Source organism: Capra hircus, chromosome 18, assembly GCF_001704415.2.
Source record: "Capra hircus breed San Clemente chromosome 18, ASM170441v1, whole genome shotgun sequence".
In the NCBI taxonomy this organism is placed as follows: Eukaryota; Metazoa; Chordata; class Mammalia; order Artiodactyla; family Bovidae; genus Capra; species Capra hircus.
In genome coordinates this window covers 56,618,837-56,645,672 of record NC_030825.1, presented here as the reverse complement: position 1 = coordinate 56,645,672, position 26,836 = coordinate 56,618,837, and the positions used below count along the sequence as shown (strand labels likewise).

Below are 26,836 nucleotides of genomic sequence, written 5' to 3'. Positions count from 1 at the left end.
CCGCAACCAGCGCTGGGGCGGTCGTGGCCCCTTTAACAGGAGACAGACAGACGGCGCCGAGTGGCCAATGGGAGGCGGTGTCGGCGCCGGCCGGCGGTTAGGCCCCGCCCCCACACTGCCTGGGAGGGGTCGCGCGGGCGGAGAGCGGGAGGCGGGGCTAAGGCGGGTCGGCCAATAGGCACGCGGCATGAGGCGGCTGGGGCGGGAGGCGGAGCCCGGCATGGGGATGATGTCACCTGGAGCGAGTGGCGCGCGGCGTGGAACGCCAGTCGCGACCCCGGATTCCGGAGGTGGCGCGCGCCTGCCCTCGCGCCGCACGGGACAGGAGGGTTGGGCGGGCGGCGAGGTGGGAGTAAAAGATGGCTTTTAAGATGGGGGCGGCTCCCGGAGACACGCGCTCGGGTTATAAGGTGGGGTGAATGCCTGGTCGGCGAGTGCACCTTACTCTGCACCCCATGAGCCCGCCTCGGAAACTGCACGTGGCACCCCCACCTCTCGCGCAGACTATTGCGCGGCCGGCAGGGCTCCCCCGGCGGACTAGGCTAATGGTTCGCTCCGCCCCGCCCACACAGAGGCCGCCCACTGACTCTGGCGCGTTTCAGGACTCCTCTGTCAGACCAGCTATAGAGAAAGGGGACTTGGCTTCCGCCCTCAGAATCTCGGAAGGGTAGGGGGGAGTTGTCTTCAGCTCTGATCCCGCGCTCAGACCCAGATCGGGTCCCAGCCTCCATCCTGGACTTATCGTTGGGAAACCGGCCAGCCTCTGTCTTCGGACCTGGCGAAAAGTATCAAGCTCCGCTCTCAGACCCTGAAAAGGGTCTGGTCTCGACCTCAGCTTCTCTCCCTCCCACATCTCCAGACACTCCAACCCCTGGATGCAGGACAGACACAGACACTCAAGGAGGGTCAAAGATCTTTAAATAAGGAGTTGGTGACAATAAATACTGTACAGGGGAGGGGGTGAGGGTCCAGATCTGTGGTTTCAGCCTCGAGACTCCAAGGACCTAAAAGGAGGGTGAAGAGAGGGGAGCCAAGCTCAGCGGAGAAGACAGTGGTAGGCATGGGAGAGAGAGCCAGGATTGGGGTTCCAGAGCCAAGAGCCCAGGGAAGTGGGTTGGGGGATTCCAGAGAGAGCAGGTTCCCCATCTTGGGGTGGAAGTAAGCTAAGTAGGAGCCCCCAAGGTAGTCAGAATGGTTTGGGGTGAGAGTCGGGGTCAAGGGTCAGAATCCCAGAGAAAGGAGCCAGGGCTAGGGGTGGCAATCAGTGTCTCAGAAATTACCGGCCTGGTCTGGGAGTCTGGGGATGAGGGAGGCAGAGGAGCCCCAGGGGTGTGGTGGCAAAGGGCTCACGAGTAGCTCTGATGTTGCTGGCGCCGCCGGGCGGAGCGCATCTTCTCAAAGCGGGCTTCCATCTCCTCCAGCACTCGAGGTGTGTAGCGTACCACCAGCTTCACTGAGCCCTGGGCAGCCTTCAGAAGCTCCACTGCCTTCTCATGCTGCTCACCCTCAACGCTCTGCAGGGACCGTTCAGACAGTTCATCTTTATCCCCTTCCCCTCTGGCAAAGCCTGATGACCCCCAATCCATCCCTCCTGCCCTGTTTTTTGTCCCCACCACCTGGTCCCAGCTCAGACCTCATCCTCGGTGTTCCAGCCCCCAGTCTCTTATTCCCCAGAGTCCCAAGGGGGGGGTCTTTATATACCTCCAGGTTGAGCAGCCTTCCATTGCTCACAGTCCTCCCAGGCTGACCCCAACCACCTATCTAGCTCTGCCTCCTTCTACTCTAACCATAGTGGTTTTAATTATCTGCATGCCCTAGTCCATCAGAACCAAGCCCTTTCTCTTCAGCTCACAGGAATGCAGAGCCACAGTCCCTGCCTACAGTACCTTCAACCTAACACTCTTCTCCACCAACTCCTACTCATCCTTCAAAACCCAACTCAAGGAGACTTCCCTGGTGGCCCAGTGGCTAAGACTCTGTGCTCCCAATGGAGCACAGAGTTCACTCCCGGGTCAGAGAACTAGATCCCACATGCTGCAACCAAGACCTAGAGCAGCCAAAAACAAAAAACAAACTCAAATGTTCCTTAATCTCCAAAAACTTCCCTCATCTACACTGGTCTGGTGCCACATCTGGGCTCTCACAGTGCTCTGTGCTTCCTCATTATCTCCCTGGTTTAGGATTATTTCAGCCAGGGTCTATCTCCCTCACCAGAGAGGGTATCCTTGGAGGTAGCAGCAGAGGCCAGTTACTCTCAGCGTGTGTGCATGCTAAGTTGCTTCAGTCGTGTCCAACTCTGCAACCCTATGGACTGTAGCCCGCCAGGCTCCTCTGTCCATGGGATTCTTCAGGCAAGAATACTGGAGTTTGTTTCCATTTCCTTCTCCAGGGGATCTTCCTGACCCAAGGATCAAACCCAAGTCTCCTGCATTGGCAGGCAGATTCTTTACCACTGAGCCACCTGGGAAGCCCCCTAGTTACTCTCAGGGTCTGCAGCAAAGCCCAGAACAGGGTGAGACACAGAGGCAGTGTTCAGTGTGTTGAGTGAATATGAAAAACAGGGACTCTGCTACCTTGGGCCGACTATGACCCCTAGCCCTGCCTCAGCCCCCAACTCACCACACCATTCACTGACAGCAGCTGGTCCCCACGCTTCAGGCCTCCGTGGCGGTCAGCCACACCCCCAGGGATGACACGGGAGATGTAGATAGGCGAATTCTGCTCCTTGCCCCCCATGATGTTGAAGCCAAGGCCCTCGTCCGTCTTGGGCAGTTCCACTACCCTGGGATGTGCGTGGCCCTCACTGGCTGTGAAGGCGGCCACCGTGGCCTGGGAAAGAGAAAGCCTTGGGAGGTGAGGACCCCCCACAATGGGCATACGCATTCAGGTAGAGGCTAGGCCCCCGCCCAGGAGAGGGATTCGGCCAGGGAGCTCTTCTCAAGAATGGGGCACCTGCCACACAAGTCAACACAAGATCACTCTGTAGTGACAGGATGTCCATTTTCGTCACTTTGGACACTTCAGACTGTCAAAGAGAAAGCCTCCATTTGCTGTGTGTGTCTTCAATCTCACTTTTTTGCCAAGCTCACTTTTTTACAGAGAGAAACAAAGGCCTGAGAGAATCTCCAGCCTCGAGCAAGCAAACAGCATCTAACCGTGATTTAGTAAGATTTCAGTGTTTAACCCAACTTCATTGTTTTCATCGTGTAAAGGTTTAAACTTATCTTCTGGTCAGGCATTTCATACTAGTTTCTAATTGTACTTGCTAATTGCCTGGAGAATTCCATGCACAGAGGAGCCCGGTGGGTCACAAAGAGTCGAACAGGACTCAGTGACTAAAACTTTCACTTTTCACTTTCAAAGATACCTTTATATGACATTGAAGCTACAAATGTGAGATTATTCAAAATATATTATAAATACTAGTAGAGGTGATAGATAGATATGGCAAAAATCATGAAGGAGGAAACAGAAATGACTGGCTTTAGGAAGACGCTGAGCTGGACCATGCGATTCAGTGGATACCATGAGCCATGGGGTGGGGGGCGCCTACCTTGGCCGTGGCGTGGGCCCGGATCTCAGCACTGCCGGTGATGTCCAGCGTGTCGTAGAGCTGCTCATACACCTGGTGAGGACGCAGCCCTGCCTCAGGGAGCCGCCAGCCCAGCTCCTCAACACAGGCGTCCAGGCCCGCAGACCCTCCCACCCAAGGGTCCGCTCCGCCCCCGCAACTCCGAAGCCGCGGAAACTACAACTCCCGAAGAACCCCTGGGCTGAAGCGCGGGCACCACCCCCCAACCCCCAGGAGCGCCGCCCCGGTCGCTGCCGGGAGGCGTAGTCCCTCGGCTCGGGGCGACCAGGAGGAGAACTACGGCCGCCCGCCCCGTGCCCCGGCGCTCTCACCTCCCGGATGGCAGAGCAGAAGCGGCTCTGCAGGACTCGCTGGAGGGCCTGCAGCTTCTGCGGGGGCAGCTCCCCGCTGCGCTGGAGCCGCTCGAGGAGCTCCACTGCCCGGGACACTTCTGCGGGGCGGGGGCGGGGCGCACAGACACACACAGTCAGAGACGCGAAGACGCAGAGAACCCGGAGAGACTGCGGCCAGAGACCAAGTCAGGGCGAACGCAGACCCGGGAAAGAACAGCCGCGTCCCGGCCGGACACCCGCAGAGTCGCCGCGGGTGGCAGAGGAGAGACTGCGGCCAGCCGGGCGCCCTGCGTGCCCGGGATCCCCACAGACACCCACGCAGAGGTGTGCGTGCAGCGGGCGCCCCCTCCCCGGCCAGCTCGCCCACGGACCCTCCCACACCCCCGACGGCCGGACTCTCGGCGCCCCGCCCCGCCCACCCCGCCGGGCCCGCCCACCCGCCGGGGTCTTGCCCGGGGAGGGGCGGGAGACTGGGATGCAGACCCGGGGCCGGGTGGGCAGGGCCGCGGGGCGCGCTTACCCCGCTCCAGCCCCAGCGGCTCCACCAGCGCAGCCATGTCCGCGCCGCCTCTGCGAGGAACCCGCCTGCCGGTCGCCGGCGAGGAGGGCGGGGCTGCTCGAGGCCACGCCCCGGCGACGAGCGCCCCCTGCGGAAGCGGGGCCCGGCGAGCGCGAGCCTGCCCACCCGTCTCGGGTAGTGTCTCGCTGCCCTGCCCTCAGACCCCATCCGGGTGTTGGGTTAGTGACCCCTCCTATTGCAGCTTCTGTCTGCACCACCTTCCATCTCATCTGTCTGTCCTGCCCGCCTCACCTGTCTGTCTCCTTTCTATCCGTTTTTTCCACATTCATTGTGGAAAGATTGAAGGCAGGAGGAGAGGGGACGACAGAGGATGAGATGGTTGGACGGCATCATAGACTCAATGGACATGAGTTTGAGTGAACTCCGGGAGTTGGTGATGGACAGGGAGGCCTGGCGTGCTGCGGTCCATGGGGTCGCACAGAGTCAAACACGAACTGAGCAACTGAACTGAACCATGTCACACACTGGGCCCAAGATCATGGATACAATGGTGAGCAGGGCAACTAAGCCCACTGCCCTCCTAGAGCTTATTCTATGACGCGGGTGGTGGTGGAGACGACTAGACAGATATGAGAGTAGGAAGGTGACGATCTAGGAGAGACACTGGTGGAAAGTCCTTGGAGGTAAGATCTTCATGAGGTGCGGCGTGGGTCACTTTCCAGGCAGAAAGAGCCCCCATGGCAGGATAGCGGAGTAAGGACTGGAGTGGTTTGTGAGGAAGGCGGAAAGGTTGACAGTATATAACTGATGCACCGCCTTGTGTGTTGGCTTATTCATGTTGAGGATTTTGGACTTCATGGTAACTCCCGAGGGTAAAATGCAATAGTCACATGTGTATGTTAAGATCACCGTGGACACTGTGTGGAGACTGGATTGGATGGGAGCAAAACTGGGATCAGGGGTACAGATCAGGAGGTCATCCTTGTAATCCTGTGATGAGCAGAGGCGTGGAGGGTATGTGGACAGATTTGGAGATGTTTGGATGTGTCTTAATTGTATATGAGACCTGAGAGGTGGAGGAGAAGGGGCTATTAAGGTGCGTGTGGGGCCTTTTGCTAAGATGGTCTATGCTGGTGACAGGACAGTGGATATTTTGACTTTGAGGAGCCTGTGCAGTAAACCAGGCCTGCAAGCAGTTCTGAGGCCAAGGTGGTAAATAACACCAGGAGAGTGGACAAGAATGCTAGAGAGAAGAGAATATAGAATGAAGGGGACTGAGGACTGAGTCCTCAAAACTCCTATTGTATAAAAATCGGGAAGAAGACAAAGAATGGCCAGAAAGGTAGGAGGAAAACTCAGCTGGGAGAACCACAAAAACAGTGTTTCTGAAAACGGAAGTGAGCAGTGGTATCAGATGCTCTAGAGAGTCAGAGACCTGTAGATGCAGGCGAGGCTGGAGAAGCCTGGCTGTTGTTCAACTATCAACTGACCCAGAAAGTGCCTCCTCAGTTAACCTCACCATTAGTGGGATGGAATCCAGAAAGGGGTTTTTGCAAAGTGAGAGGACTAGAGCAGGTTTGTTTGCCCTCTTGCCATCATAGTATGTTTCTCTTTTCATTTTAACAACAACAAAGAAAAGAACATAGTTATGGACTTTAAAACAAAATGAAATAATACAGGAGGATAAATATTTTTTGTCCATTTTAATTTTTTTCCAAATGTTTTATTTTGTATTGGGGTATAGCTGATTAATAATGTCATGGTCAGGTGAACAGCAAAGGGACTCAGCATAACACACACATGTATCCATTCTCCCCCAAACCGCGCCCCCCCCCCAGTCCAAGCTGGTGCATAACTTTGAGCCAAGTTCCATGTGCTGCACAGTAGGTCCTTGTTGGTTATCCATTTTAAATAGAGCAGTACATGACCTAGAAGGATGAATATTGAAAAGCACCAGCCCCGTGGGACTTTCCTGGTGGTCCAGTGGTTAAGACTCTGCACTTCTAAAGCAAAGAGTACGGGTTTGATCCTTGGTCAGGGAACGAAGATCCCACGTGCCGTGTGTGGAGGCCAAGAAAATTAAAAAATACAAACAAAACAACCCCCCCACACACACACAACAGAAAGCACCAGCCTCCATCCCCGTCCTAATTCTCCTCACTGCAAGAGGCAATGAGGTGTAGATGTTTCGCCTGCTAGTTGCTTGTGTAGCTAAGTAACATATCATTTCTCGATTTTTCAATTTTAGATGTTAGCAATATATTACATATTGATTTTCTGCTCTTACAACCTTTCCCCTCTCTTCCCATGGTAGTTTTATGGTACCAGTTTTTAGGTCAGTCAATAAAAGGCTCACATTATGTCTAAGTATTCGATACTTACCGTTTGCTGTATGAGCTCGAGTATCGTCCTGTGATTACACTTCCTTTCTTGAACAGCTTCCATTTTTTACCCTGTAATGTCTATCTACTTTTGTTTCTTTCATCGCATTCTTAATTTCATTCAAACTCTGCATCACAACACATACTTTATTGACTCTTTTTATCCTGAAGCTTCTTGTAAACATTAATCCTCTGACTCCAATCCGGACCAAGAAACTGCCGTCCTGGGATGTCCCTCTGCTGCTCTGCTGAACCGGATCATCTCTTTTTAAATCCCTCATTTTGGTAAACTATATCCCCCGTTATTAATAACTTCCTAAAAAGATTGTTGGGGGGAAACAAAGATTTCGAAATTTGTCCTTCAAGAAAGTTCCTCTAATTCTTTTTTCCCCTTGCACGTCTAGTATCTAATCAACTACCAAATGTGTCTACTAATTAATTGCAGATGGTTTCCAGTTCTGAAATTTCCAATAGACTTTTTTAAGATTCCTGTTAAACTTTACAATTCTAAAGGTCTCGTCAAATTCTTTTTTCCTTATTTTGGGAACATAATTATTTCAGCCTCTGATAATTCCATCGTGTTGTTATTGTCTTTTTCTCCTTGAATAGATGCTAAGTACTGGCACTAAGGGTTAGCCTCTGGTTGCTCAGATGGTAAAGAATCTGCCTGCAGTCAGGAAACCCTGGTTCGATCCCTGGGTTGGGAGATTCCCTGGAGAAGAGAATAGCGACCCACTCCAGTATTCTTGCCTGGAGAATCCCATGGACAGAGAAGCCTGGCGGCTTACAGTCCAGGAGGTCGCAGAGTCGGACATGACTGAGCGACTAAGACACATACACATTGTACTAAAGACCACGTAGGCTCTCCCTTCCTCCAAAGAAAGTTGTTTTCTTCTGGCAGGGGAGAGATCTGGTTTTAGGTTTTCTTAGGCCTGGTCTGTTTCACATGTGACCTGACTCCGATATTGTATTACTCTGGGGGCCTCAAGCACAGCCATTTCTCCACTGCAGGCCTGGAACCCCAACCTGTCTCCCCCCGGGTTACATGGCTGCTCAGCAACTTAGCCTTCTTTAGTGCTTTCTGATGAGCCCCCTGGGGGTCCTTGAAAGGACAATGAGCTGCTTAGGAGTTGGCAGATGCCTGCGGGGAAGACGGCATGTCCATTCTGGGACGCAGTGCCCCATCTGGGAGTTTCTCCCTCACAGTGGGTGAGTTTCTACCCACTGTCTGGTACAAACTGTCAGCTCAGCCCAGTCGAGGACTGCCACTTTCTGAGTCTTTTCCACCACTTTTTTGCATCTGTCCTGCTGCAATAATTGGCAAATATCCTCAAGGGAAAACTGAAAGAACGTGTTAGTCGCTCAGTCGTGTCCGACTCTTTGTGACCCCATAGACTGTAGCCCACCAGGCTCCTCTGTCCATGGGGATTCTCCAGGCAAGGATACTGAGTGGGTTGCATGCCCTCCTTCAGGGGATCTTCCCAGGTTCTTTACTGTCTGAGCCGCCAGGGATAAATATGAAGCTCACCTCTGTATGCTTCCTCTCCTGGTATCAGTGCCCCTCAAGCATGGCCTACAATTGTTTGCTCCCCAAAGCCTTTCACAAGTTACTTTTATGTTTTGTCCAGTCTTTTTTTTTTTTAAGATTGATTTATTTATTTACGGCTGTGCTGGGTCTTTGTTGCCGCGTGCGGGCCTTCTCCAGTTGCAGCAAGCGGACTTCTCATTGCAGTGGCTTCTCTTGTTGCAGAGCACACACGTCAGGGAGAGCAGGCTCAGCAGTTGCAGTTCGCGGGTTCCTCAGTACTTGTGGCGCATGGGCTTAGTTGCTGTGAGCTACGTGGGATCGTCCTGGACCAGGGATCAAATCTGTGTCTGCTGCATTGGCAGGCGGATTCTTTACCACCAAGCCACCAGGGAAGCCCTTGTCCAGTCTTTATGTACCTGGTCTGTTGGCGAGCTATGGTCCACAGAGTCACAGAGTCGGATGTAACTGAAGTGACTTAGCACGCACACTATGCCAGGAAAGTCCAAAATGGGCTGTTTTTCATAGCCAACTCCAGAAGTATGGTTTCAATATCTGGAGTATCTATGAAAATACAGTAATTAGAGGAATTAAGTTTTTTTTAAAATTATTCCCTAAATTGTTTTCTCCAGGACCAGTTTCTCTATTTATCTTGTGGTCTCTTTTGGCAGATTTTTTTCAAGTGTCTGGGATCTTTGGTTATATGCTTGTAAAGACTGAGGCAGTTAAAACAACACTAGAATCTGGGGTGTGCAGTTGGATTTCACTGACAGTTTGCCTCTAATTATTAGGCCAACTCTGCCTTCAGGCTGAGAAACTCATATTTGAAAATTCCCAGCTCCGAGGCATTCTGATTGTGGAAACAGTGCAGTTGTTCTGGGTACAAATCCTGTTCAAGTCTCCTGTCCCGGGGACAGGGGAGCCTGGTGGGCTGCCGTCTATGGGGTCGCACAGAGTTGGACACGACTGAAGCGACTTAGCAGCAGCAGCAGCAGCCTTATTACACCTGAAGTTGCAGTCCTGAGCCTCTAAGTTCTCTGCCAAGGTCTGTGGATGGCTCCCTTCTCAAGTGGCCACCAGACTGACGTGTTCTCACCACTGTCCTATTTTGTCTTTAATACAGAAATGTGCTGACATCTCGACTGCTGACGGAACCTTGCTTTGTTACTCCTCTGCTATCATTAGGAAGTAAAAACACAGACAGTGAACCTGCCATCATGAACTGGAGGCCATTTTCTGTCCTGGCCCTGTGAGGACCCTCTGCTCTACCTGATTTTTATTTTTTTAATTTATTTATGCTATGCTGGGTCTTAGTTGTGACACACCGGATCTTCCATCTTCCTTGTGGCATGTGAAGTCTTAGTTGCTGTATGTGGGATCTAGTTCCCTGAACAGGGATCCATCAAATCCAGGCCCCGTGCATTGGGAGCTAAGAGTCTTAGCTGCAGGACCACCAGGGAAGTCCCTCTACCCAATCTTTTTACATCTTAAAATTTTTTTTTTAATTGAAGTACAGATCTACAATGTTTCAGATGTACAGCAGTGATTCAGTTATACATGTATTCTTTTTCAGATTCTTTTCCATTATAGGTTATTACAAGATCTACTGAGTATAGTTCCGTGTGTTATATAGTAGGTCCTTGTTGTTTTATATATAGTTGTGTGTATCTATTAATCTATTAATCCCCAACTCCTAATTTATCCCTCTCCTCCCTTTCCCTTTGGGTAACTGTAAATTTGTTTTCTGTGTCTGTGAGTCTGTTTCTGTTTTGTAAATAAGTTCATTTGTATCAGGGCTTCCCAGGTGGGGCTGGTGGTAAAGAACGTGCCTGCCAATCCAGGAGGCATAAGAGACACGTTCGACTCCTGGGTTGAGAAGATGCCCTGGAGGAGGGCATGGCAACGCACTCCAGTATTCTTGGCCAGAGAATCCCTATGGACAGAGGCGCCCGGACCTGAAGCGACTTAGCACGCACAAAGCATGCATCATTTGTATCATTTTTAAAAAAGATTTCACATATAAACAGTGTCATATTTGTCTTTCTCCTTTTGACTTCACTTAGTGTGATAATCTCTAGGTCCATCCATGTTGCTACAAATGGCATTTCATTATTTTCATGGTTGAGTCATATTCCATGGTATACAGAGGCCCCATCTTCCTCATCCATTCCTCTGTCGATGGACATTTAGGTCGCTTCCATATCTTGGCTATTATGCTGTCTTTTTTGTTTTTTGGCTACTCCATGTGGCATTTGGGATTCCCTGGTAGCTCAGCTGGTAAAGAATCCACCTGCAATGCAGGAGACCCAAGTTTGATCCCTGGATTGGGAAGATCCCCTGGAGAAGAGAATGGCAACCCACTCGAATATTCTGGCCAGGAAAGTTCCATGGACTGTATCGACCCTGGGGTAACAAAGAGCTGGACACAACTCTCCCTTCACTCACGTGGCATGCAGGTCTCTTTGGACCTGCGCCTCCTGCAGTGGAAGCATGGCGTCCTAACCACTGGACTGCCAGGGAACGCCCCTTGCTATCGTAAACAGTCCTACGTACATTGGGATGCATGTCTTTTCAGGTTATTTTTTCTGGACATATATGCCCAGGAGTGGGATGGTGAGTTATTTTTAAAAGTGTTTTTAAAGGAACTGCCATACTGTTCTCCATAGTGCTTATACCAATTTACATTCCTACCAGTGGTGTGGGAGGGTTCCCTTTATCCACACCCTCTCCAGCACTTATTTGTAGACTTTGGGTGATGGCCATTCTGTCTGCTGTGAGGTGATCGTGTGGTTTTAATTTGCATTTCCCTAATAATTAGCAATACTGAACACCTTTTCACATGCCTGTTGGCCGTCTGTACATCATCTTTGGAGAAACGCCTGTTTCGATCTTCTGCCCATTTTTGGCTGGGTTGTTTGTATTTCATATATTAAGCAATATGAGCTGTTTGTATTTGAAAATATTTTCTCCCATTCTGTAGGCTGTCTTTTCATTTTATTGATTCCTTTGCTGTTCAAATGCTTTTAACTAGGTCTCATTTATTTTTGCTTCTATTTCCATTACTCTAGGAGTCGGTTCCAAAAAAGTATTGCTGTGGTTTATGTCAGAGTGTGTTCTATGTTTTCCTCTAGTTTTATTTATAATACCTGGTCTTACATTTAAGTCAGCAATCCATTTTTTAAAATCTTTATTTTTGCTGCACTGGGTCTTTCTTGCTGCATGTGGGCTTTCTTTAGTTGTGGCAAGTGGGGTTCCTCTCTAGTTGCAGCATGCAGCCTTCTCATTGCAGTGGTTTCTTATTGTGGCACCTGAGCTTAACAGCTCCTTGGCATGTGGGATATTCCCACACCAGGGGTCAAACCCATGTCCCCTGCATTGGCAGGCAGATTCTTAACCACTGGACCACCAGGGAAGCCCTAATTCATCTAATTTTTGTATATGGCCATTAAGAGAATGTTTTTTTCTTTTACATGTAGCTGCTGTCCAGTTGTCCCAATACCACTTATAGACAAGCCTCTCTCTTCTCTTTACCTGTTTATCTCGCTTCATGCTTCGTGAAAACACAGCCCAGAGCCCCATCCCCGCACTAAGATAGGGGTATGAACAGCTCCCAAGAAATGTGTGGGAGCGCCGAAAAAAGCAAGGCATCAAGGACCCTTAAGGAGGACTTCCTTACTCTAAACGGCTTGGCTGTCCCGGGACTAGCCCTAGCCTTTAGTTCATACAGCTCCTGTCCTGGAACACCAATCAGAGTGGGGCCATCTAAGTCAGAAGGTGACACCCTCCTGGGGAAGACAGTAAGAGCAGAGAAGAAACCAAGCGCCCATTATCAACAAGAAATTTTATTTTTAAATCCAAGAGACCAAAACAAATAAGGAGACTCCTACCCTTGGCTGGCAGATTTAGGTGGTGACCAGGAAGGTGGGGGAGAGGATGACAGCAGGGAGAGTAGGAACACGTCCAAGCGGCCGGTGAGCGGCCTCTTCACTCCGGCGCAGCCTCCATCAAATACCCGTTCTCCGGAGCGAGATACCCGTCGCCTCCCTCGGACTCCATGTACATGTCTCGGCCGTCGTTGCCCAGACCCTCGAGCCCGTTGTCCTGGCCGCCGCCACCCCCACCTCGGGCCTCATCCCTGCCCCGATCGCCGCCCCGCTCCCCCCGCTTGTGCTCCCGGTCCCGGTCGCGATCGCGGTCCCGGCGCCGCTCCCGCTCGCTGCGGTGGCTTCGACGTCGGTCCCGGTCACGATCCCGGCCCTTCTCCTCTGGGCCATCCGGGCCGTCCGGACCCAGCTCCCCGGGGGGCCCGTCATCCGGGGGGGCGTCGCCGGCCTCGGACGGCTCGGCCATGTCGCCGCCGCCGCCGCCGCCACCTCCGCCTCCGCGCAGCTCCTCCTTGCGCTCCCGCTCCCGCCGCGCCCGCTCCCGGCTCCGGCTGCTGCGCCGCTTGCGGTCCCGGTCCTTGTCCTTGCTCCGCTCCCTGGAGCGCCGCCGCTCCTCCTTGTCGCGACTCCGAGAGCGCCGCCGCCGGTCCCGAGAGCGGGAGCGTCGTCGTTCCCGCTCCTTGTCTCTCTCGCGGCTTCGCTCCCGGCGCTCCCGCTCGCGGTCCCGGTCCCGGTCCCTGTGGGGCAGCGGGGAGGGGCCGGGCCTGGATGAGGTGGGCAGAGGTTTGCGGCAGGGCTCCCCCACTCACCGCCCCGCTCCCAGGACACCCGGCCCGGCCTCACCTCTCATCGTAGCGGGAGGTGTCGTCCCGGCCTGAGTGCCGGATGTTGACGTCCGCCCCGCCTCTCCGGGTGCCGCCCAGGCCGCCTCCTGGGGAGGGGCAGACACAGGCGGGTCAGAGCGGGCGGGGACCCCGAGACGGCGGGCAGTGCGAAGATCAGAAGGGCACAGCGCCAGCTGGACGCGCCCTCCTAGGGCTCCGGGCTCACCTCCCCCACCGGGGAGGCCCCAGCCCCTGACAGACCCTCTCCCCCGGTCATTCCCGGCCGGAGACACAGCCCCGATCCTTCTAACTGAAGCCTGACGCGCCTCAAAGCCCGCAGTGGCTGCCCACCGCCCAAGCCAAGGTCAGAGGCCGGCCTCCTCCCTGTCTTTCAGCCCAAGGGCCCCTGGCTCTAAAGGTTCCAGGCATTTTCCAGCCTCTTCATGGTCTCCATGTCCTTCCCGCCCAGTGTTGGGGATCATTCACCCGTTCCCCTGGAGTCTCACCTTCCTCTCTACTTAACTCCCACTTACCCTCCGCACCTTAACCCACACCTCACTTCCTCACTCCGCCTGCCCTGACCTACCAGCTGAGGCCCTTCTCCACTCACAGACCACACACTGGCTTCAGAACTTCAGTGGAGTTTCCGATTTCACATGTGTGTGTCTCAGGTGGAGTTTCCAATTTCGTGTATGTGTGTGTACACGCACGTTCAAGAGAGAGCTGATTAACAGCTGCCTCCCCCTCTAGCCTGTACTGCGCCTTCAATCAGGCCGCTGGACCAGCAGCCACGATAGAAAGCTGGACGAGCAAATGGCGACAAGGACAACTGGCAGCAGCAGCAGCTACCCTCCTCCTTCACGTGGGAAACAAACGCAGGCTGAAAAGCCACCTGCCCAGGGTGACTCGGCAAGAAAGGGCAGAGCAGAGACGTGACTCCCTGCTAACTCCAGAAGCTGCCCTCTCACTCAGTCTTCTGCCCCCACTGCCTGGAAGGGAGTTTCGTGAAGCTATTTCATCTAAGGAATAGCTTTCAGCAATGAGGGTCAGAAGGGAAAAGAGGCAGCTTGGACATGGACATGAAACATCCGAACAGAGGGCAAGCCACCCAGCAAGGATGCGGAGAAACAGACCAGTGCTTTCCATGTTCAGGTCACAACCCAGCAGTGGAGTCACATCACTAAATCTGACAGATGCAACCATTTCTTTAAAAGAAAGAAACAGAACATCAAACACTAGTATATACTGCCCGTAGAAAAGATAAACTACTGCTTCATCAAACTCTTGTCTGGGTTAAATGTATTTTTTTTTGCATGTACACTGGGTCAAAATGCACTGGCTATCACCATCAGAAAGTTGGAATGCCAATCAAACTAGAAGATTCTGAGATTCCAGGATTCTACAATGGGCAAGAGCAGACTCTGAAGGACTCACTCCAACCCAAAGAAACCAGAGAGGGAGATGAGAACCTATCTATTGAGTTGACACTCGGCAGATACATGTGTGATTTACTCAGTAAAGGCAAGTCAAGCATAAGAACAGCAGGCTGGGGGCAGAAATAAGATCAGAGGGTACTGGACCCGCCTAGGGTGTCTGCCTAGCGAAGACTATTTTCCTGACAATTGGGTCACTCCCCCTCACCGGAGTTGGTCCTCGACAGCCAAGTCTGGATGGCACAACCTCAGCCCCAGGTCCAGCCCCAATGCTGAGCCACTTAGATCCACCCACCCAGAAGCGCAGACTCATCCAAGACTGCGTTGTGGAATACCACACTGGCTCCGTGGGGAGAGAGCCAGAAGGGACCAACTCACACAGACAGCAAGCCAACAAGGCAGAAGGCACAGAGCTGCCAGAGGCAGCTCTGGATGCTGCAGGCTCAGCCGCCAGGGCCTCAAGGCCCACAGACCTCCCCCGTCTTTGGGCTCCAAGCCACTGGGGTTTCTACACCAACAAGGCCCCAAGACACCGGGATTCTATACCAACAGACCCCTTTATACTGTTTTCTGGTACTTGCTACCAACCTGACCTTGACTGAGACGATAACTGACAATAAGAGATGACAGTGAGAGGGACTGAAGCTTTGAGGGCAGCGGCCAACCATGTATGTCTCACCCTTGACTAGAAGCCTGCTACGCAGCTGGTGATCATACCAGTGTTTACTCAGTAATCAATGAACGAACAGGCCGGATGAGCAGGAGCAAAGTCTAAGTGGATGCCAGAACGACTTTTCAAGCCCCACTGTACACCATTTGCCAGGCTGTGTATCTGAGACACTGAACTCAGTGAGCTCTTGAGATTATTCCCACTTTCTAGGATGAGGAAAATGAGTCAGAAAAGGGGAGAAATCCACCTGCCAGGTATGCGCAAGTCAGAATTTGATCCCAGACTGGCTTCTCCAGGTCAGTACTCTTGCTCCTAATTGGTAACCCAGAATAAAAAAACAAAAACAGACCAAGAGAATGCTGGAGACGGAGAGGCTGAGCTGGAGAGAGGGAGGAATGTGAGCAGCTGCATGGGGAAGAGAAGACAGAAAGCAGCAGGGGGAGAAGAGAAGGGAGAGGGAGCCAGCAGGACCCTGAGCCCAGCCAGAGCAGGGCACGCTCACCTAGCCGCCGGGGCCTCCAGCCCTTCACGGTGCGGCCCCTCTCCACGTCCACGAGCACTCTCCTGCCGTCAATCTTCTTGCCGTCTGCATGCTTGTAAGCGGCTGCAACAGATGCGGGGAAGGGGAGGGGGAGGAGTCCCCAGAGGATCCTCTAGTCAGGCGACGGCCCCACTCTGTGGCATCCCGACCCGCCACACCCGCCATGTCCCCGTTAGCACACTTCGGCGCACACACGCACGCACACACACAGGCCCACCAGACAGCCAGGCAACTGACAGCCAGACAACCTTCTCCCAACCCGGGAGGGGCCTGCTCCATCTCACCACCTGCCTCATCACCCCCAAACACTCTTGGGGGGGCCGGCCCACTCCCAACCACTATGCTAACCCTAACCACTGCCCTGGGCTCCCAGGCCAGGCCTACTCCCCTTTGACAGAGCAGCCCCCTCCCACCAAGGCGGCCAAAGTCGCTGCAAAGAAACTGGAGGTTAACTTAAGGCTGGACTCTGCAGTGGGGGAGGGCTCCTCCACAACCCCAGGCATGCACCCTAAAACATCATGCTGGGAGCAGAGGCCTGGCTGGCCGCTCCGCACCCCAGTTCACACCGGTTTCCTTTTACTGTGGTTTTTGTTGGGGGAGGGTGAGCATGGGGGAAACAGACATCAGAACAGAAAATGAACCAGAAGGGGGCAGGAGAAATCTTTAGGAGATGGCAGGGAGTAGAGGGTGGGTTATGGGGGCCCCCTACAGCAGGTGGGGCAGAGGGAAGTGGAGGGAGGCATGGGAGTCGTGCGGTGCTACTGAAAATCCCTGCCTTACCTGCCGAGACTATACCCACCCAGCCCCCAGCCCAGCTCTCCCTCCACACCCCAGTGCAACACACGCCGGGAAAGGCCGAGCCCGACCTGAGCCTCAGGAAGGGTGCGGAGTAAGGGGGGAGAGGCGGGGAGGAGCGCGTCCTGCGGGTGGGCAGGACACAGCCAAGGACAGGCCCAAGCCCGGGGCTGCCTCACACGGGGCTCTCGGGAGGCCAAAAACGTCCCTGTTTCCCAACCCCCAGCCCTGGCGGAGGGGGTCATCCTCAACCAGCCACAACACCCGGCCCCGCCCCAGCCCGCTCCCCCCCCAAATAACAACCAGAGGAAGAGAAAAAGGTGCCATTTACCGATGCCAGCCTTGCGGGTGTCCAAACCGAGCGGGATGGGGGGGGCTCGGCAACTCCTGGGGGCCTGGCGAGGAGGCGGGCTTCCCGGGGGGGGACACGGGACCGCTTACCTGGAGCCCCCAAGCTTACCTGAGCACGCGCACAGACCCCACACCCACCACCATGGGGTCAGCTAAAGCTACGGGGGAGGGAGCCAGGGGGTTCTAGGGAGCCCCCAGAGGGGCGAGGAACCACATCTCCTGTACCGCCTGGAGGCAGGCAGAGGAAGTGGTGGACCCCAAAGAAACCTCATGGAGGCCTTGAAGAGGAGGGAGACAGGGTTAACATAGAGCTTGGGAACTTGAAAGGACTATCTTGTTTGAATTCTACAAAGCGGCTAGGGAGGCCTTAGCACACCTGTCCACCTTCAGCTTTTCCCCATAAAATCCACGCTCAGCTAGGCACAGGCCCCACCCCCTCTCAGCACATGGAATGACTTTTCCACCTTGAACTTCTCACTCCCTCCCACCATCTGCTTCAGCCCAAAGGCTGGCACACAAGGGGACAGCTTCGGGGGTCCAGGAGATGGGAGTACTGCCCATGATCCAAGGGGAAGGGGCCGCTGGGCCCCTGAACCCAGAGGAGCGTAGTGGGGGCGGGTTTTCAGGACTGGGGACACAGTCAAGCAAAGGACCCCTGCTCTGGTCATGTCCCAAACCCCAGAAGAGGCCCAACCCGGGAAGAACAGCAGAGAAAAATGTGACGTGTGTATCTCTAGGCTTCGCTCGCTCTCCCTCTCTTAGGTCTCCAGCCAGTGGAAGGGTTTTCAGTAAAAGCTCCAGCACCTTCAGCTGTCCACAGCCTGTCGCTCGACCCCTCCCACAGCAATCCCCAAGTCCATGCACTCTGGAGAGCAGCTGGGCTCCACAGCCTCTCGGGAGGCTCCACTGTGACAAGGCAGACAAGACATGAGCGGAGCACCCCGAGTCTAGCAACCGAAAAGCCTCTCCAGGGCCACCACCGTGAGGGCCCGCAGAAGGGGCAGGGGCAGGGGCCAGGAGAGGAGGGAGGGCTGAAGGGTTCCACCAGGAGCCCTGGCCCTGCTGCGTTCCCACCGCCGTGCTGCGGCCGTCGGGAAGCCAGATATGCTGGGGGTTAAACCGAGGCCAACTGGAGTGGCCGGCTGCCTTTCCCATCGGGGAGCATCTCTCCCCTCCTGGGATCAGCAAGATTGTCAGAGAGCACCTGGATGGGGCCAGAAGGGACAGAGGGCACCCAAACAAGGAAAGGGCTCTGGGTGCGGGGAGGCGGAGGGGTGGCTGGGGGTGGGAGGAGGGAGGCCTCGCTGCTCCTGAGCTGCCTGGCTAAGCTGGGCTGGTGTGCGGTGCTGAGTGATCTTACCCATGATACAAACCCTTATACCAACCATACACTGAGGTGTTGTAAGGGGAGCGTAAGCATCAGCTGCAAGCCAGCTGCGTGGTGGCTGCAGTGACAATAAGAACAGTCAATTAATACGGCGGCCCCTGGACACGCCGCAGCCCTGCCCACCCCCGCCCGCCCAGCCCTGCCCATGTGGACGCCGCCGCGGCCTCAACGGGGGCTTTGGAGGTGTGGGGGCAGGCGCTGAACACGCAGACCAGCCCACTGCCCGCCGAGGAACAGGGTGAGGGCCAGGGGTGGGGAGGTGGAGGGTCGGGTGGCCCAGCCCCAGCTCAGCTGGGGGGAGGAGAGGGCAGGTTCAAAGGCCAGTCCTCACTGCAACCTGGCCGCCCCCAAATCTGCTGGGGGAAATGGGGAGAGGCTCCCCGAAAATCCGACCCCTCCCCCCACCTCCAACTAGCCCTAGCCCCCACCGGGTTCCCTCCTTGCCCCTGAGGTTCAACGTGTGACACTTACCTCCCCAGGTTCACACACACACACACACACACACGTTGTGGGGGGTTTTGGTTTTTGTTTTTTAAAAAACACGTATATAAAAAACAAAAAAAAAGATATATCAGAAACAGAGGGAGGAGGAGAAGAGACATCGCTAATGTCAGGTCTGGCGGGGAGGGGGGGTAGGGGACAGACGACGGGAAGGGGCTGGGGCAGTAGAGAAGAGAGAGGGCCAGAGGGCAGGGTGCGGGGCGGCCACTCACAGTGCATGTCCCGCTCGTGTTCGTACTCGATGAAGGCATAGCCCCGGGGCTTTCCCGACCGCTTACTGTAGACCATGTGTATCTGGAGGGTGGGTGGCAGGAGGCAGAGGTCAATTCTGACAAGGGGACAACTCACCCTATCAATCACACAGCTCTGGGCTGGGTGATGCCAGCAACAGATGCTCCTGACCCTCCCCCAGCCCCTTCAAGGACCCAGAGTGACTGATGCTCTAATGGCCTTGGGCTTAGCAACTGATGTGCACAATGACCTCAAGCCCTTGCTAGAGCCCAGAGCATCTGAGGAACTTCTAAACCAAATGAAGAAATGTCCATTATACATGAAGCCGTGCTCTAGACCAAGAGTCAACATACACTTTCTACACAGAGCCAGAGAGCAGGCATTTCCAGCTTGCAAGGAGGGCCACCCAGTCCCTGTCGCACCTGGCTAACTGCCCTGCAGCAACAGCAGCTGCAGACAGTGAAGTGGGCCTGGCTAGATTACCAACGAACTTCACTCACTAAGTCTGCAGTTTGCTGACTTGTGCTCTAAATCAGCAGCAAGTAATCATGACCTCTTTGCCTACCTTCCGCTATCTCGAGACTCCGGCATGGATGTGCGGGCAGGACAGAAACCCAGGCCGTGGCGTCTGAAGCCCAAAATGGCGCGGTGCCTCCTCCCTCCCTCCGCACACCTTCAACTCAAGCACCCCTGCTCTGGTCCACTCACCCTTTTGATGGGTCCATACACCTCAAACTCTCTCCGGAGCTTGGACTCTGTCGTGTCATAGTTCTACAGGGAGACAGAAAGGAAGTGAGAGAAGCCCTCAAACACCCCATGGACCGAGTCTACTGTCCACAGCCATGCTCTCCATAGCCTAGGGCGCCAGGGGTTGGGAGCTGGGGACTCACCACTCTAGCCACAAAGAGAGTCTTGAAGGCATCACCCTGAGCATTGGGATCATTGTGAGGGTCCCCTGTGCAGGATAAAAAAAATTCTGTAAGTAGTCATCAACAGCATCACAGAGCAAGAAAGAGACTGATGGACACAGGCCCAGAACTTCCGGTCGGCTACCATGGGCAGGCCCCTCTCTGAGCCCCGATTGCCCTGAAGCACAGCAGACCTCATCTGAGTGGCTGATTTAGGCTGATTAAAGGAAGGGATGAGACTGACTTCAAGCTGACAGGATGGCGGCCAGCCTACTGCCCCCCTTTTTCAGGTCTACATATCCTGAGTCCTAAGTCCCTCCCAGGTGGGAGTAGCTAAGCCCAAAAGGGCATCTCTGGAGAAGCAACCTGATCCTGCCAGGCACTGCTTCCTCTGCCACCTGCAGTGCCACAGTGCCACCCATTGGTAAGACCTGCAACTGCATCCCACAGGAAAACCTGAGATCAAGCAACCCTTAGATGGCAACCCGATTTCTTCCCTGTGCCCTGTGGCCTCAGGGAGGAACCCACAGCTGGGCCACATTGGATGGATGGGGTTAACTCCCAGCCTTACTACTGCCAGACCACTGAGGACCAACCAGCTCCACAGACAAAGTCAGACTCTTACAGAACTAATTCCACAGGTGATTCGGACAGGTCACGTTCATCCCTGTGCCTGCCCCTCACTTCCTCACCCGAAGCCCGTCCTTCTGGGCTGTAACCGTCTGTGCCCATGTCTCAATCTGCACCCATTCACCCAAAAGGTATCTGTTAGGCAGTATCTGCCTGAAACTCCCGTAGGTGCTGGAGTAACAACAGTGAAAAAGAATGAAAAAAGACCCCTGCCTTCCTGGAGCTCATCAATTACTGCAGGGAGGCTTCCGGTAAACCACCTAAGACCAACCATCATCCAGTTCTATCCAGTAATAACAGAGAGATGGGGAGAAGCATTTTACTGGGAAGGTCAGGAAAGGCCGCACTGAAATACCATTTGACAGGAAGGTGTATTTAACAGGAGACAAACTTCAGCACCACCAGGGGGTAGGTGGTACCGCAGTGGTATTACAGGGGACCCAATCACTGCCTGCAGGACTGGATGGAGCCCAAACAGCAGAGAGCAGAGCTTCTGCATGAGCAGCCAAAGGTTCCTGGCAGACACAGGGAAACCACCCTGGCACAAGAGACCCTATGGTTTTTGCTTAACCAAGAGGCCCAGGAGTGTGACCCAAGGTAAAAGCTAGCGCAGTGCCCACGAATCTCAGCCAAGACGGTGGCAACGAGCTGAGGTTCATCAGCAGTTCACTGGCAGCACTCGCACACCCTCATGCCATTCCACCCGGCTGGCAGCTCTGCCCTCAGGGAATCCTTGGGCAAAGAGGTTATCTACGCAGCAGCCCAGAGCAGGGGTTCAAAAGACTTGACTGTGGGGATGAGAAACAAGGAAGTATCTCAGAACTCTGACTCTTGCTAAGCAGACCCAGACTCCACAGACCTTCATTTTCTCTTAAAAACTGGAGTAACAAACCCTACTGCACTTGGAAGCTGTAAGTAAAAAACACGAAATACAGCAAGTGTTCAGCAAGGTGCCCTTGAATGGTAGCTGTTAATGGTGGCAAGGCACAGCCCGTTTCCGCACTGGGGGATGGAGGCTCCTAGGGCAGAGCCATGCTGTGCTTGAGCCATCCTTTTTGTTTCCTTTTCTATCACGGGGAAGTTCAACACTTAAGGAAAGAGAGAACAGTATAATGAACCCCTCAGAATCAATCTCAATGGTTACCACGTGGCAACACTGGTCACATCTCTATCCCAAGCAGTATACTAAGGCAAACTCCAGGTATACACCACCACTGCAGCAGCTAATAAAGGCTTTAGAAACCAGTAACCACAGTACTAGTATCACACCTTAAAAAGTTAACATCAGTTCTTTATTTTCACCAAAACGCAGTGTTCAAATGTCCTCAACTGTTTCAAAACAAGCTTTCTGCAGGTGGCTTATTTAAATCAGGACCGAACTAGCTCCACAATGACCATCTGGCTGAGGTGCCCTTTGACTCTTTAACCCCTTTGGTCCACTCCCTTCCCACCTGCTTCCCCAGCTTTCACATTCATTTAAGGAAACTGGATCACAAGTTTGTCGTATACAGTCTCCCATATCCTAAATTCAACTATCCTCAATATCGTTTAACATGCCAGAATTCTTTTTTTTTTTTTAAACTCACGTGGGTCAGACTCCAAGGTCTGTGCCCCAGCAACAGAGCTGAGAGGGTCCCCAAGTCAACTGCTGTCGTGTGCCAGGTCCTACAGGAGCTGGGGCCACAATGGTGAGCAAATTCCACCAGAACCCTGCTTCCTGCACTGTGAACCAATGTAACATGTTCGTCAGCGAATTCCTCCCGCAGACTGAAATGACCAAGCTGCAGCAGGACTCAGGGCTTTCGGTGTGCAAGGGGACTCTACCCGAGCAAGGAAGCCATGAAAGGCTTCCCTGAGGAGTGATGCTGCCAGACACATAAAGGGCAGTTGCATACACACCAAGGTACCATGTGAGACTGGCGGAACGGCCTGGGCAGAGCCCCAGCAACAGGAGACCATCTGGGAAAGAAGAGGCAAGAGAAGACGCCAGCGCAGGCTGGAGCAAGAGGAGAGGGAGCATGGGCAGAATGCACCCTCAGCGGGCAGGGAAGGGACTTCGGTCTTTAGGTTGAAAGCCAAAGGAAGCTGTATAGGAGTTTCCTGGCGACCCAGTGGTTAGGACTGCACTTTCACTGCAGAGGGCCCGAATTCAATCTCTGTTTGGGGAGCAAAGATTCTGAGGGCAACATGGTACAGCCCAAAGGGGAAAAAAAAAAAAGCTGTTAGCAGAGAAAGGCATAATCAAGAGCTGTATTTCAAAAAGCCCTAGAGGACTTGCGGAGGACAGAGATGTACGTAAATTCATTAGTCTACGTGTGTCCAGGCTGGAGGGGCCTTCGGGGGTGGTGGACACAGAGAGGATGCTCAGATCTGTGGCATTCAGAGAGTAGCACGGGTAGGTCTTGGAGACAATCGGGGGAGACAGCAAAAAAAGGTGTTAAAAGCAAACTGAGTGGAAACGATTGGCCATGACTCGCAAAGCTGGATGACCATGTTCCAGTGAAGCAAACATCGAAAGACGACCAGGCTGGTGAGGAGAGGAAATCCTGACTGTGGTCCAGACACAGTGCAAGATGCCTCTGAGGCATCCAAGACGATAGGAATGCAGTGAAAGCCAGAGCTCAGAGCGCTGAGTTGAGACACCCAGGTATTCGGTTGTCAGGTGTCTGTCTGATGAGCTCCATGAGCAATGGACTTCTCCAGGGAATGTGATTCAGAGTGACGTGATTCACTGGAGCCTCACGAGCATGGGAGGAAAACCCGTCTTTTGACTACACAGTCCTTGCTCTAATAAGAAAAGGCCTCCTGAGGTTGATATGGGACTCTCTTGTGAAGTCTGGTTAATGACTACAATGTCCCTCCCCCAAACTCCGACTCCTGCTGTACCTGGAAGGGATGAAGCACTTCCAGCCCAAGGGCCAGGGAGCTGAGGTGGAACCAGAACTGCCTCATGAGCCTGGACCTCACTGCCTTGGCCTGGGAGACCCAGCTGGGCAGGGGCCACCTCTCCAAGGGCAGACACCTGCAGGAGGCAGCCCAGAGTACCAGGCTCCCTTCCTGTCTGCCTTATTCCATGAGCTCCTGCTTAAAAGCCTAAACCAAATATAGGCTTTGGCAAATAGTGGGGGCTAATAAAGTGAACTGACGACAACCTACATTCTGAAATAAGAGTCCTGGGGTGGACCTGGGGAAGAGAAACACAAGCATGCTTGAACAAGAGATGAAAAAAGGAGAGACTTACACATTTTTAGCTCTGTCTCGACTTCCTGCTGTCGCCGCTCAATCTTTTCCCGTCTCTGTCAGGAGAAAGGTAGACAACTGAATACAGATAGGAGGGCCCTGGTATCAGGGAACATCCTGAAGTAAGATGCAAAAAAAAAAAAAGTGAGGCAGAAGGCAAACGTTACATACCTTCCTCTCCATGCGTTCCTCCCGGGTTTCTGCTCGAGTTGGAGGAGGGGCATCTCGAGGGTCCTGGGAATGAGAGTGACAGCGGTGGGAGGAAGGGGAAAACAGCCAGGAACAGCCAATCAAGAAATAACAAACATCTTGGCCACACTCTCCTGCACGTTTACACACACGCCCACACAAACATGGACAGTTCTGAGGCCAGTGGAGGCGGGGGAACAGTGCAGATCAAAGCGTGGTCCGTAGACGAATGCAATCTGTGAACAGTTACTGGTCTGTGACAAGAGAAGTAGAGAAACTGAGACAAAACATGCAGAAACGTCTACAGCAATCTAACAGAGTAGTTTTATGTTCACTGAACTTAGAAATGTGATTTTCTTTAACTCTGTATTCTCTAAAAATACTAGAAGAGAGAAAACAATCCTCTTGTATTTATCAAAAGCATCGATCTGCATTCCTCTATCATATCACACTGTGAGTATCACAATACTGGTCCTCTATTACAGACAGGAATCGGGACCAGGCCTGAAGCAAAAGCAGCTGGCAGTGCAGAGCTCGGGGTAAGCAACTGGACACCCTCTGAGGGCCAGAGCAGTTCTTAAAGGCCTCAGCAAGCTCCCATCAAACAACTGGCACATGACCCTCGCCTGCCACACACCTAGAGTTATTAAATTAGTTTAATTGGCTAATAACATTCTCCAAGTACCGGTTCACTGAGGGTGGCAAGTCTCACCAAAGAACCACTCTTCTGCCATCTCACTATTAACTTCTGCTCCACAAGTTCCTCCTCCTCCCCTTTCCCACTCATGCCAGACGGTTATTCTTCTGACTTCTGGCCGTGTGCCAACATACTCAGATGTTCTTTGACCACCTTAAGAGGTGGACTGTTGTTATCCCAAATTCACAAAGGAAAAAACCGAGGTCCACGAGCCTAAGTCATTTACTGATGTTTGCCCTGAGGGTACAAAGCTGAAATCCTCAAGACCACCATCGTAACAGCACATCACCTGGTGTTAACCCTTTAATGACAAAAATGGTAAATAAAATAAGAAATATTGACCATTCCTGACTGCTTGGTGCCAAGCCCCATAACAAAATTTTCAACTAATTCTGTCAATTATCACAAAGATATAAACATTCCCTTGCTATAAATAAAGCGACCACAGGACTAAAAGAATCTGCTGCTTGTCCAAGGTTACACAGCCGATAAATGTGCAAGGACTACTTAACTCAACAGTCTGAATCCTCAACTGGTAGTTACTGTCACAAACTACTGAACTGTCACAAAAACTCAACAAGGGATACATAATGAACCCTGATCAAGACAAGAAAACTGGGACTTTCCTCGTGGTCCAGGAGCTAAGACTGCTCACTCCCAGTGCAGGGGGCCTGGGTTCCATTTCCATCACTGGTCAGGGAACTAGATTCCACATGCCATAACTAACAGTTCCCATGCCGTGACTAAAACGGGGCACAGCTAAATAAAGAAATACTAATCACCCAGCCCAGAAAACTGGCCAGACACTGAACTCCCCAGTCCAGCCCCACGACGCCCCAGAACCCAACCCAGGTCCAAGTCTGCTCACTGAACTCACCTCAAACTCTCGGATGTAGGGCGCGATGCCACAGTAAGGTTGATTGTGGTGTTTTTCATGTGGCAGTTTCTCCAAGGGTGGGAGGTATGGGATGGGGTCACGGGGAGCAAAGAGGGCCAGAAGGTTGGGCGGCAGGAACTGGGTCATCTTGCCAAGTCTGAGAGCAGAAGCCTTATATTAGGGTGGGCTGGGGGAGCTGAAGCCCCTATAACCCCTTGACTCCCAGGAAAAGAAGGAAATAGAAGCAAAAATCTCAGTATCAAAACAGGTTCTGTACAGCGCGCTCCAAAGTCACAAGGAAAAGGAGTAAATCTGAATGAAAGAGGGTTTTGGTGGGAGGGTTGTGTGAAGACGGGCCAAGCCGGTAAAGGAAACAAAGACTAAAAAAGGGTTTCTGAGTAGTGAAGTCTCAGAGTCCTGGGCAAGGAACCGCGGGGCTGAGGGTCCGGGAGCGGTTGTGGGGACATCAAGGATCCTGAGAAAGGGAGTCCAGGGCAGTGGCGGCTGGTGGTCCCATACCGTGGATAACAGGTTACGGGGCGAGGGTCGCAGAAGTCTTCGATTAAGGAAAGGGGTCAAAAGTAGCAAGCCTCTCAAGCCAGGGGGTTGTGGGTAATAGATCTAGACCCCCCCCCCACAAGCGAAATGAATTATGGGTAAGGGTCCGCGGAGGCGACAAGAAAAAAAGCAACATACCGCAAGGGCCTGTGGGTAAGTGCTGAGGAGGACAGGGGCTATGGAAAGAGAGCTTAAGTGACCAGAGAACTCTGGATAAGGGATGCAAAAAGGTGCTGTGACGGTGGCGCGGGAAAGGGACCCGGCCGCGGGGAAAGGACCGGGGCCCACCGCAAGGGCTTGTGGGTAGCGGCCCCGCACCCGGTAAGGCCACTCAGTCACACTCACCCGCCGCGCGGCGCCCTCCTCGGCCTAGCGACGGTCCGGGGGCTCGCGGCGGCTCCGGCGGCCCCTCAGCAGCGGATACTCCGGCTCTCGCTCCGACTCCGGCGGCGTCCGCGTCCCTCAGTCTCTGTCGCCCGCCTAGCGCGCGCACCAGGCCGCAGCTCACGAGCCCGCGCGGCCTCGGCTCGCGACAGGGGCAAGGGGTGGGAACAGCCTCAAATCCCTCCGCCGTTCGCAAGGCGCACGCGCTACGCCAGTCAATCACAACTCAGTCACAGGGACCCTGGTGCCGCCGCAGGCACTGCGCAGGCGCGAAGCCACCACCCCCGCCTCCGGCGTCTTAGACGCCTTTGCCGCGGCAGGCTGGAAGTCACAGTGCGCACGCGCGCTGAGCCCCAAGCGGTCCCTTTCCACCTCGCGTTCTGGAC

At 53.7% G+C, this 26,836-nt stretch overlaps 2 protein-coding genes across 6 annotated transcripts; both read right to left on the bottom strand.

Moving 5' to 3' along the window:
• Window positions 901-4,546, bottom strand: LIN7B (lin-7 homolog B, crumbs cell polarity complex component). 4 transcript variants are annotated; one of them, XR_001919538.1, is made up of 6 exons: window positions 4,445-4,521; window positions 3,904-4,022; window positions 3,554-3,625; window positions 2,620-2,829; window positions 1,281-1,514; window positions 901-1,004 (listed from the first exon to the last, which is right to left on the bottom strand). XR_001919538.1 is itself a non-coding variant. In XM_018062760.1 (6 exons), exons 1-6 carry the CDS (start codon window positions 4,479-4,481, stop codon window positions 983-985), a joined length of 624 nt encoding a protein of 207 aa, XP_017918249.1. In that variant the 5' UTR covers window positions 4,482-4,546; the 3' UTR covers window positions 901-982. The 4 variants fall into 4 exon arrangements, 2 of the variants coding, with proteins under 2 accessions (XP_017918249.1, XP_017918248.1); XR_001919539.1 differs by having other exon boundaries at window positions 1,285-1,514; XM_018062760.1 differs by having other exon boundaries at window positions 1,351-1,514; window positions 4,445-4,546.
• On the bottom strand, window positions 12,173-26,634 carry SNRNP70 (small nuclear ribonucleoprotein U1 subunit 70). Of its 2 annotated transcripts, none has more exons than XM_018062758.1 (10): window positions 26,412-26,634; window positions 25,509-25,665; window positions 23,917-23,979; window positions 23,747-23,801; window positions 19,858-19,922; window positions 19,676-19,738; window positions 18,949-19,030; window positions 15,664-15,765; window positions 13,078-13,165; window positions 12,173-12,971 (listed from the first exon to the last, which is right to left on the bottom strand). In XM_018062758.1, the coding sequence occupies exons 2-10, from the start codon at window positions 25,653-25,655 to the stop codon at window positions 12,335-12,337; spliced, it is 1,302 nt and encodes a 433-aa protein (XP_017918247.1). In that variant the 5' UTR covers window positions 25,656-25,665; window positions 26,412-26,634; the 3' UTR covers window positions 12,173-12,334. The 2 variants fall into 2 exon arrangements, with proteins under 2 accessions (XP_017918247.1, XP_017918246.1); XM_018062757.1 differs by having other exon boundaries at window positions 12,173-12,998; window positions 26,412-26,632.